This window comes from Puma concolor, chromosome B3, assembly GCF_028749965.1.
Source record: "Puma concolor isolate L17-30 chromosome B3, mPumCon1.1.hap2, whole genome shotgun sequence".
NCBI classification, from domain to species: Eukaryota; Metazoa; Chordata; class Mammalia; order Carnivora; family Felidae; genus Puma; species Puma concolor.
Genome location: NC_141672.1, coordinates 30,699,949 through 30,712,085, shown reverse-complemented (window position 1 = coordinate 30,712,085; position 12,137 = coordinate 30,699,949). Strand labels below are relative to the sequence as shown.

The window sequence follows — 12,137 nt, the reverse complement described above, 5'->3', positions numbered from 1 at the left end:
CCAGCTCCTTTACTCACACCCCAAGAGGCACAGCACAAGGGTCAACACAACCAAGTCCACTCACTGCATTCCTGGAAGCCACTTCTGCCTCCATTTGTACCTCTTTTCACACCTGAGAAATGACGTTGCATGACCTACGTGCAGATCCTGAGGCCTTTTATTCTCTCTGCGTGAAGCTCAGTTTTTATCCTGTGTAGCCAACCCTTTGTTTCTTTGTGCTGTATCTCACTTTGGGAGAATTAGCTCCTAAGTATAAGGCACGTCCGACCCGGATGAGAGGCAGCAGGGACCAGACGAGCCGTGCTTGCTCGCACGCACTCCTTGGGCTGTTTCTGGCCAGTCTTGTGGTGTTGAGAAGCATAGGGAAGAGACCCTCTTCCATCTCTTCCTGGTGTGGGGTGTTCTCCCATCTCCTCTCCATCCTCTGCCACCCCAATGATGGAGTTAACCCTCTTTGCCACTCTCCCCGGGAAGGATCAACCCCCACAAGAGCTAGGAGAGGAGTTAAGGCAACAGACTACTAAGAGCCAAAGCCGCTCACAGGAACCTCCAAGAGAAGGCACTTTGCTCTCTCCTGTCTCCCATGCAGCCATGATGGCAAACGGGACAAGCGAGCAAGCATAGATTCATGAACGCGGAGTTTATTTGCATAGGTTGTATCAGTGACAGTGTGATAAAACACATTGGTGCCATTCCTAAAAAGTCCACGGAAGCCTCAGATACACCGTTTACCTACCACCACACCCTCTGTTAGATGACTTCATTTTCAACCTTCTGCACAAGTTCCTCTCAAATTACACCTGTGGAAGACAGAATAATGGTTCCTCAAAGATGGCCACGTCCTAATCCCCAAAACCTGTAACTATGTTAGGTTACATGGCAAAGGGGGATTACGTTTGCAGATGGAATTAAGGTGACTAATCAGTTGACCTAACATAAGGGGATTACCCTGGATTATCCAGGGGGGCCAGTGTAACAGCCCTTGTTGTAGACAACGGAAGCAGAAGGGTCAGTGTCAGAGTGATACAACATGAGCCAGCCTTGGCCAGGCATTGCTGGATTTGAAGAGGGAAGGGGACCAGGGGGACTAAGGGGACTAAGGACCAGTGTGGGACGCCCCTACCAGGGGGAAAAGGCAAGGAAATAGATTCTCTCCTCAAGCCTCCAGAAGGAACATGGTCCTGCTGACACCTTAATTTTAGCCCAGCAATGTCCATTTCAGACTTCCGATCCTTAGAAGTATAAGAGAATACATTTGCACTTTATTTTTATCTTTTTAGTTTATTTATTTTGAGAGAGAAAGCATGAGTGGGGGAGAAGCAGAGAGAGGGGGATAGAGAGAGAATCCCAAGCAGGCTCCGCACTGTCAGTACAGGGCCTGACGTGGGGCTCAATCTCACAAACCTTCAGATCATGACCCGAACCCAAATCAGGAGTCAGACACTCAATAGACTGAGCCACCCAGAAACCCCACATCTGTGTTTTTTTTAAGCCACTAAGTATGTAGCAGTTTGTTACAGCAACTGTTAGAAATTCATATACCATCCAATCTCTCCCTTTCTCTTAGAATCTCAAGATCTTCCTTTCTAAAATGCCTTTAAAAATTTCTGAGTCTCTCACTGATCAGAAGGTCCTCGTAGAGCCCTAATTCTGTCTAATTCTGATGATTCAGTCAGTACATCCCACTTCTACCAATATAATATAACGTTTAAAATGCACATGACCAACTTTTACGGTTCTCTTTACAAAGCTTCCGACCGATTTTATTTATGCAGCTCTAATTTAACAAAACAGCCGTTCCTCTTCTAATACAACAAATTCCCCTGCTGGCCAATGCTGCCCATCACTGGGGCTGGGGGACTGATTAGTGATCATGCGGATCTGAGCTCTCTGGCCTCAGTCCAGATTGTCCGGGCATTTCTGTAGGAAGTTCTTACCCCTCTCTTCTCGTGTTCTTCTTCCACTTATATCCAGGGTCTTGTTCAAACCCTGTGCTCTAAGAAGGCACTGTGTGGGGCTAGGCCCTTGGAACAACTTCAGGGGAGCAGGGGAGCAGGGGAGGGGCAGAGAGAGAGGGGGACAGGGGATCTGAATCAGGCTCCATGCTGACAGCAGAGACCCCAATGCAGGGCCCGAACTCATGAACTGTGAGATCCAGACCTGAGCCAAAGTTGGACCCTTAACCGACTGAGCCGCCCTGGTGCCCCCAACTTCATTCACACTTAATGCCTGTTACATAGTTGTGTCTCGTGCTCTTAACTTGAGTGGTTACACATCCCTCCTTGGGATCTCAACCACTTCTCTTGAACCAACATCACCATTAAATCTCACCACCTCTCCTCCACACTCTGAAGATATCCCCAGATTTCTCTAAAAGAGACTTGACTGTGAGCCTATGTTTCATTACCACTCGCTTCCCCCTGGCTGCTCTCTGGCCTTGTGGGGTCCCGCTGCCTCAGGCTGGCCAGCAGACAGCTGTCCTTCTTGCCTTCCTGCAATAACAGGCCACCAACAGGCAGGCTCCCCGAGTGCCTAGGTCCTCAGAATTCTCACCCCAGCCTCTCCTGTGCCTCATTGCTTCTCCTGGCCCCAGGCACTTCTGCTGGGCTTCATCTGGGAACCTAGGTGTGACATGTCCCCTTCGACGTGCCTTCGCAGGTCATAGGTGTGGCCATGTGGACCGTCAAATAAAACAAGCTAGAGAGGTGGCTGGTGAAACCTCCACCCTGTCTCACAGAAATCAGAGCAAGAGTAAGGAAGGGAGGGGAGGAAATTTTGTTTTTCCATCCCTATGTGTTACTTGAGGGAAATCCATTTCTGGTTTAAAAATAAAATCCCCCAAGACTTGTAATTAGCTAGTTAGAAGACCCCCCCACAACCACCACCTTTGTCTTGGGCTGCTCAGGTAGTTGTCTTTGATTTGAGATCGGGGCCACCAGAGGCTGAGGTCATTGAAAAGGCCAGGGGGCAGACATGCTGGGAGGGCAAAGGGGTCACCGCTGAAGAGAGGCCCATAGACTACACCCACCATCTCAAATTCTGAGAATGCTATGGATGCCCAAATATGTCATAATCAGGAAAGCCCCCAATGCCTCATCATGACTCAGACACATCTCACATGGACCGTCGTCCCTCACACAGGACCGAGGTTACCAGCTGCTGGTGCGAAGGAGTCAGGTGGCCAAGTGTGCCCTTTCCGTCCTCATGCCTAGATTCCTTCATGTGCCCTGCAGTGGGTTGAATAGTGGCCCCCAAAAGGGTATGTGCAAGTCCTCATCCACGGAAGCCGTGAACATGACTTATGTGGGACGAGCCTTTGCAAATGTAAATTAAGGATCTGGAGATGAAATCATCCTGGATTATCCCGGTGGGCCCTAAACCCAAGGACAAGTAAGGAAGAGAAGGGGAGAAGACCCAGACACAGAGGAAAAGTCACGCGAGGACAGAGGCAGAGATTGGAGTTAGGCATCCACAAGCCAAGGAGTGCCTGGAACCACTCAAAGAGGCAAGGAAGGATTACTCCTCTTGAGCCTCCAGAGGGAGCATAGACTTGCTGATACCTTGACTGCAGACTTCTAAACTCCAGAAGTAAGAAAGACTCCTGTCATTTCAAGCCACCAAGTTTGTGGGCATTTGTTACAGCAGCCCCGGGAAACTAATATGTACCTTAATGTGCAACCCATCTCTTTCAGAAAGAAAGGAATTAGCCCAGGGGACCAAGGGACAACTCCCTGTGGAGCTGTCACAGCACCGACTTGTAGTGTGACCTTTCCTGCCACAGTGCCGCCCTAGGGCCTTAGGATGAAGGCTTGCCTGGGCACAAGGCCTACCTTGTACTCCTACAAAGACAACGTGCCTCCACTGCACATGCTGGTTGCAATCACATAGCCTACATTTGCAGAAGATTTGGAAGATTCTTTTGAAATGCTTTTCCATTTTTTATCCAATGGTCCTGAGTGCTCCACAAGGCCATTGCGTACCATGGCGAATTTAACAAAGATCCATTAAACAGCTCACTTGTAATTGGCTAGTTAGAAGACCTTTCTGTATTCCTAAAATATTCCAAAATTTACTAAAAAAAAAAAAAAAAGAAGGTGGCTGGGGACAGAGTGAAGAACATTATAACCTACGTGTTCAGAGTGTGAGTATTATAACAAAGTGAACCCGATTGCCCTACAAGTCTGGTCTTGGCTCTTGAAGTCACCGGAGACCATGGAAGGAAAAAATGAAGCATGGGGCTAACCCAGAGAAATGGGTAAAGCCTGTCTCTGGATCTTTGGATCCCTAGATACCTGCCCCACTAGGAGACCATCTCTCCCGCTTGCTAGCACCACAGGAGATGGACAGCTTATTCTCTAAAGAAATTGAATCACATCAGCTCAGAATTCAGGCACATCACATCGTAAAGGGCCCACTGAAAACAAGTGAATTAATGGAAGATCTACATACTGAACAGTGGAACCCTCCAACCGTCCTCTGCCTGGTTGGTTCTGCACCCTCCAGGAGCCAGAGGTATACACCCACAGGCAAAAGATTAGAAAACTACAACCTGTGGGCCACATCTACTCCACGCTACTGTTTTCACAAATAAAGTTTTATTGGAATACGGTCACATGCATTCGTTCCTGAATTATCGATGACTGCTTTTTATTGCAACAGAAGAGCTGAGGAGTTGTAATGGACCCATCTGGCCTGTAAAACCTAAAATATTTGCTTTGTCTTACAGAAAATGTTTACTCACCGTTGCTCTAGAGAAAAATCAATGTCCCCAAAGAAAAGGCCCCAAATCCCTCATTGGGAGCTCTAGTGAAAAGACTGGTGAGCTGCCCGTGATCTGTCAACGAAGCCCTATACACACACACACTGAGCCTCCAAGCAGGTTTTAGTATCTCGCTCTTAAACACAAGTGGATGCCCAGAGATTTTCCAGACATTCAAGGGAAACCCCAATGTGAGGGAGTATGAGGCAAACAAAGAGCAAAACGGACTTGGAGGAACCAAAAACTATTCAAGAAACAGAAAATAAAAATACATAATTAATATCCTCAGAAATATTAATGTCAGATATCAGAATATTTTATGCATAAATCAAAAACTAGATCCTGTGATAAATAAAAGTGAGCTCTGGAAGCTTAAGAAAGTGATAGCCCAGGGGCGCCTGGGTGGCTCAGTCAGTTAAGCGTCCAACTTCAGCTCAGGTCATGATCTCGTGGTTTGTGAGTTTGAGCCCCACGTCGGGCTCTGTGCTGACAGCTCAGAGCCTGGAGCCTGCTTTGGATTCTGTGTTTCCCTCTCTCTCTATCCCTCCCTGACTAGTGCTCTGTCTCTCTCTGTCTCTCAAAAATAATAAATATAAAAAGAAAAAAGAAAGTGATAGCCCAAATTTTTAAAAAGTAAATAAATAACAAGATGGGAAGAACCACCAAACTAAAAAGACAAAAAGATGAAAAACGGCAGGGCAAATTTAGGAAAATTAGATTATCAATCCAGAAGGTCCAATATTCAACTAGAGAGAATTATAGAAAGAGGAAACAGAAGAAATGAGGGTATGAAATTAACAAAGAAGTAAGACTTCTGGGAAATATTTTTTTTATCCATTGCACGTGGTACCAAGCACAGTAAATAAAAAACACCAGCAAAAGCCAGGGTGAAATTTCAGGGCGCTGTAGCAATAAAGAGAAGATGCTGTTTCCAGAGAGGAAAGAAACTAAGCAAAAGAACAAGAATCAAACTGGATCCACACTTCTCAGCAGTAACACTGGATGCCAAAAATACAGTAGAGCAACGCCTTCAGAATTCTGAAGGAAAATGATTTTTAACCTGGGGTTCTAGGTCCAGCACTATCTGCCAAGTACAAAGATAAAATAAAAATATTTTTAGACCTGCCAGGACTTGAAATAGTTAGCTTCTCTGCATCCTTTCTTAGGAAACCACTAAAGGAGTATCTCAGCACAAACCAGAGAGTAAAACCAGTAGACGGACGTAAAGTCCAGGAAGCAAAGCGCAGACAGAAGTCAGGGACGTCCCAGGAGGGTGATTTTACATCGAGTGTGTAGAGCAAACAGTCCAGACTGGAGAAACAGGACTCCAGACTTTGGAGAGAGGACCTCCAGGAGACGGGGAGACAGAACTGAACAAGAATTGGCTAAGGTGTTTAAGATGTGGGAAAATTGGGGGCACCTGGGTGGCTCAGTCGGTTGAGTGTCTGACTTCGGCTCAGGTCACGATCTCATGGTTTGTGAGTCTGAGCTCCATGTCGGGATCTCTGCTGTCAGCATAGAAGCTGCTTCAGATCTTCTGTCCCCCCTCTCTTTCTGCTCCTCCCCCACTCATTCTCACTCTCTCTCTCTCTTTCAAAATAAATAAACAAAATATACGTGGAAAATTTGTTGCTAGGTGTTTTATAGATTTGTTAGAACATTTGGAAAGGGTGATATGCTACTTAGCAGGAAACAATTTATATCTAGTTTAATAATGTGGACACTGACGATTGATTTCACAAAAATTATTATACGTCTCTTAGGAGGATCGTGGGAGGAAGTGGTGGGGGGAGTCGGGGACTGGCGAAGAGAGTTAAATCCTCATCTAAAATTGATAATCAAGGGGCAGCTGGGTGGCTCAGTCGGTGACGCACCCGATTCTCGGTTTCAGCTCAGGTCATGATCTCACAGTTTCGAGAGTTCGAGCCCCACGTCGGGCTCTGTGCTGACGGTGCAGAGCCTACTTAGGATTCTCTCTCTTCTCCCTCTCTCTCTCTCTGCCCCTCCCTTGCTCATGCTGTCTCTGTATCTCTCTAAAAAAATAAATAAACTTAAAAAAAGTTTTAAATAAAAAAATTGACAATCAAGAACAACTATAAAAACACAATTTGGAAATACACAGGTAAATGCTAAAGGAAACAGAAGGGTAGAAAGCAGAGGTCTCTGTGAGCAGAGAGTGTGTGGTTGTGTGTGTGAAATCATTTTGTACTATTTTATTGTTTTAACCACATGTCTTTTGATGCAATGAAAATTTCATTCAAAAAGATAATGTGGCCGTTTACAGTATAACCGGAAAAACTAAGCTGCTTTGTGGATATAATGCTTATGATGCATTACCTCCTTATGGTCCGTCAGGATTTTAGTCTTTGTCGTACGGAGGTCTCCCAGTTGGGAACCCTTGACTGGCAGCCTGGACGGATTTGAGTGTCCTTGGTGTGACCCAGATGCCCCGAGATCCCTAGTCTCCGTGAGAGGGTGATACACACGCAGGTTTGGACCTGTGTATCAGTCAGGCTAGCGCCACCAGCAAGGGGTGCACCAGGGTCCAGGTAAAGAGTAATGTGGGGAAAAGATATAAAATGTGTACGTACGACAGCAGGAATGCAAAAAACAATACGTTCCTCATGAGAAGAGAACAAGCATAAATAGAAACAGCTCGATTTGTCATTTTCCCTTTAACTTGGAATCCTATAAAGACAGTTACAACGTTTGTGTAAAAATGCAAGTTTTTATGGAAAACAGTGGCGTACTTTGCTTTGCTTCCCTCCCGCAGCTTAATTGCTTACACAGAACAGTATGTGGAATACGATCCATTGATCACGCCGGCCGAGCCGTCCAATCCCTGGATCAGCGACGATATCACTTTATGGGACGTAGAGATGAGGTAAAAAAAAAAAATGTTTCAATGTTCGAGAAAGAAAGAGATGTGGGGGAAAATTCATGAGATGGTGAAATTACATTATTTCCTACCTTAATTTGACGCTTTTTATCACTAGAGCAGAAACCCCTCAAGTTACCCCCTGACTACGTTCGGCTCAGACGTGGTTCTACCCCCCTATACCTTTGGTTTGTACATGGATCCTTAGTGGCTTCCTCTGACCTTTCTCTGACCCTTTAGTGGCTTCCTCTGACCTTTCTCCGACCCTTTAGTGGCTTCCTCTGACCTTTCTCCGACCCTTTAGTGGCTTCCTCTGACCTTTCTCCGACCCTTTAGTGGCTTCCTCTGACCTTTCTCTGACCCTTTAGTGGCTTCCTCTGACCTTTCTCTGACCCTTTAGTGGCTTCCTCTGACCTTTTTCTGACCCTTTGGATGCCATGATAACAGGGACAGTCCTTCACATTTCCTAGTTCTCATTGCTGGAGGGAAAAAAATCCTGTGGGCCAATTTGTTTATATATGTGCAGAAACAACACTAATAATAATAGGTAGCGCATACTTGGCCCTGGCCACCGAGTAAGTGTCCCACGTGGAGTCCCCACGACCGGTGAACATTATTATTCTCATCATTGAACAGATGAGGAAACTGAGGCACAGAGGAGTTCATGAACTTGCTCAAGGACCCACAGCGAGCGGGTAGCAGAGTTAGGGTTAGAACCCAGCTCGAGAGCTGTGGTTTTAATCGCTCTGCTCTTCAGGAGTAACCGGAAGTAACTCTCTGCCCATGAGGGAGGCTGGTGCCTGTACTTTAACAGCCGAGGAGCCGAAGCCCGGAGGGACTTGGACCAGCGTCACAATCACAGAGGGAAACACGCACACGTTTGGTGTGGGGGTGCCTGTGCAGCCTCCGCCCCTCGGCTAGCAGACTTTTTATTTCATTTTTCATTTCTTTGCATCTCCCTCATTCGCTTTCACTCTTGTCCTTTTTCCGCCTTCTTTTCTTGAAATGAAAAAAAAAAAACTTACAAAAAAGTAACAAAAGTCTCTTACTACTTTCATATTTTGCTTATTATAAAAAGCCCAAACTATTCAGATGTGCATAACGAAGAAAATTCTCTCTCCCTCCGATCCAATCTCATTGTCCAGAAAGAGTCTTTGTTTATAGTCTGATGCCGTGGTTCCCAAACTGCGCCATGGCAGGGAATTCACAGGGTTAAGCCCGGGATATTCTGGATCTTTGAGGGAAGCGCTGTGGTGTTTGACTTGTGTCAGATACTGCGTAAAGCACCAACTTAAGGTACTTTGCCATTTCCAACATTTCACATTACATTCCTTTCAGCGCTGTCGTATCTTTGCAAATCTGGGTTGTCAGGGCAGTTGCTACGATAAAAAGCAAGTACTTTGCAAAAACCAAAATGGAACAGAAAATGAGTATGGTGGGGTCCAGTCGGATTCCAGAATTTGAGATAACGTGCAGGGTCCATCAGGCACACATTGTGGCTACTTAAGAATTGAGGTTATTTAAGAAAACATTATTTTTTCTTTCAATGTATAGGTACTTTACAGCTACTAAGTTTTTAGGACATAAATATATATTAAGTCCTTTGGACCTGACTGTTTAATAAACAAAGCTGTTACGTACTTTTTTTTTTTTTTTTTTTTTGGCCCAGGGGCACCGTGAAAAAGTTACTGACACACTAAAAGTGCCATGGACTCAGGAAGTTTGGAAACCTTTGATTTAGGGTCTAAAACCTTTGATTTAGATTTTTATGTATATATAGTATCATATTCTTTTGCATAAATGGATTCATTACATGTACATTGTCCCATAATTTTTAAATGAATATATCATGGTGATCTTTCTCTGTAAATGCATACAACTCCACCTTATACTCTTTAATAACTACATAGTGAGTGCGCCCTTGTATGAGTAGAGTGTAATGTATTTAACCAACCCCTAGGTCATAAATATTAAAGTTATTATCTTTTTTTTTTTTTTTTTTTTTTTTTGCTGCTGTAAACAACGATGCAAGGAACATCCTCACACACAAGTCCAATTATTACTTTAGGATAAATTTCCAGGAGTGAAACTGCTAGGACCAGCAGATATATTTTGGTTTGAGTTCACACAGCCGAATTCCTCTCGAGCAAAATTCTAACAAACCTTTCCCATGCCCAGAGCTTAAAAGTGTCCACTTCCCACATCCTCACCATCCCAGGCATTATCAATCTTTGTCACCTTTGCAAGTGTGTTAAGCTAAAATAAAAATCTCATTGCTTTTTCATTTCTTTGAGAATCCTGTCTCATGGTCATTTAGTATTCATTTTCCTCTTGTGACTTGACTGTTTTGGGTTCTGTGCTCACTTGTCTCTGTGTTTTGCTTTGGACATTGGGATATCAAATGATTACATTTACTTGGATCATATATATTTTATCTTTTACCTGATATTTTATGTTTTCTGGATCTTGTTCCTTTTGTTTCTTTTCCTCTTCCCTGATTTTTGCTTTATGAATCAAATTTTGTGTTAGCTTTTGTTACTCTAGTTTCTACTCCAGTCATATTTACTTTTAAATTTTTAATTAAAAATGGCATCAATTCATACAAATAACATTAAAGTGTGTAAAGTAAAAAATAGAAGGGGCGCCTGGGTGGTTCAGTCGGTTAAGTGTCTGACTTCGGGTCAGGTCATGATCTCAGGGTTCGTGGGTTCGAGCCCTGCTTTGGGCTCTGTTCTGACAGCTCAGAGCCAAGAACCTGCTTTGGATTCTGTGTCTCCTCTCTCTCTCTGGCCACCGCCCCCCCCCCCCCCCACTCATGCTCTATCTCTCTCTCAAAAATAAACATTAATTATTTTAATTTAAAAAAAATTTCCCTTTGCCTCTTCCAAATCCCATTCTTCTTGATAGGTGTCTTAACCTGATACATTGTAAACAAACATTTTGTGACTGACATTTATTTCTCTGTCAGCGTTAAAAGAAAAGTAGTTTGTAGGTGAGTATCTTTTTTCTAATAGTTCTGATGTGCCCTAGGTCATCCCTTCTAATCTGATCCACTGCCAGAAATTCTAATTCTAATCTCTTCTAGTCTTTTTTTAACTCGAGGTATTTTCTCTCCTTTTATTTATTTATTTATTGTTTAATCACTACTCTTTTTTCTGTTCTATCCTCTCTTTCCAGGAAATCCTTTTGTAGAAATTCTGAGCCTCTGAGATGGGGCAGCCATATCTCTCTATCTTTTCCCTTCTACAACTCCCATCCTGTAGTCTTTCTAGTCTATGTTCAAGGGTAGAATTCCTTGAATTACTCTTCAGAGCCACCAGTTTGGTTTTCAGGGTGTCCGTTCTGTGGTTTTATACTTTAATGAGCTTTTCTTTTCCTCCTGAGTCTTGGGAGAGCTAGTTGACGATCATGCTTTCCATTTCCAAGAATTCTTAATATTTCTTGGACTCCTGTTTCTTAATACCTATTCTATTCTTTTGATATTTATCCTCTTAAATCCCCCTGAGGGCATGATACTGGTTTGGGTTTTGTTTTGTTGGTTGGTTGGTTGGTTGGTTGGTTTCATACTTCCCTCTATTTCTGACACTTAGTCTGTTTCACGGTGGGGGGGGGGCGTTATTTATCACACAATCCATCACTGTGACTCTAACTGTTCAGAGCAGATCAGTCTGTCTTTTCATATTCCCAGAAATTTGGGGGACTGCTGGTTTTCCTAAGTGAAAACCAGAGTTGGCTATCAACTCTGGCCATATAGTAAAAACACCTGGAGAGTTTGTTTCAAAACAAAACAAAACAAACAAACAAAAACCACAATGCCCAATCCCCTCCCGAACCCATTAATTTCCGGCAGTGGGGCATTGGTTTGTTGTTTGTTTTTAATGTGTCCGAGTGATTCTAAAGTGTAGCCCTGATCCAGACAGACCAGATAGTAGCTGGTGAGGACTTCCTCGGCAGCTGTGGGGTCCGTGGTTCTCAAAGCACAGGGTATAGCAGAAGCACCTGGAATGCTCATTAAGAAGACAGATGCCCCAGGGTGGTTCTGGGTTTATTTTTAGCAAGTGTTCTAGACGATTCTGTGGCCCAGCAGTTTGAGAACTTCCCGTGTGGTTTGCAGAGTCCCCACCTCGCTACCCACCACCCCCCCCCGCCCCCTGCAGGCTCTCCTCTGAGCAGTTCACATGACTATAGGGCTTCACCTGAGAGTGTTAGTGAGGAGCCGTAGGTCAGTCAGCACGGACCCCTGTGAGCCCTGGCCATGTGGGCCAAGAGCAGACTGAAAAACCGGGTCCCCTCTCAGAGCGACACGGGTGGTAAAGCTCCAATTTCCCTTAGCGTGACATCCGCACAAGCCAGGTGCTCCGCTCTGTCTCAGATCCTGATGGCGTTTCTGAAATTCTGCAGTTTCCTCTCCATGGTGTTCCCAGTAGGTCCACTCTTCTCCCTTCTGCTGAGGGGTCTTAGGGAACAATCCGGTTAGATTGCAGAAGCCAATGAAAAGTA

General features: G+C 44.6%; 1 protein-coding gene across 13 annotated transcripts in view; it reads left to right on the top strand.

Annotated features, from left to right (window-relative positions):
- The window catches only part of RGS6 (regulator of G protein signaling 6), a 599,839-nt gene that overhangs the window by 531,883 nt on the left and 55,819 nt on the right, over positions 1–12,137 (top strand). For 12 of the 13 annotated variants that reach the window (XM_086709359.1, XM_086709357.1, XM_086709358.1 and 9 more), the window contains one exon: positions 7,533–7,643. The exons of the other annotated variant lie outside the window; for it this stretch is intronic. In XM_086709359.1, the coding sequence (XP_086565485.1) occupies positions 7,533–7,643 (111 nt within the window). The remainder of the gene's footprint in view (positions 1–7,532; positions 7,644–12,137) is intronic. 13 annotated transcript variants of the gene reach the window in all.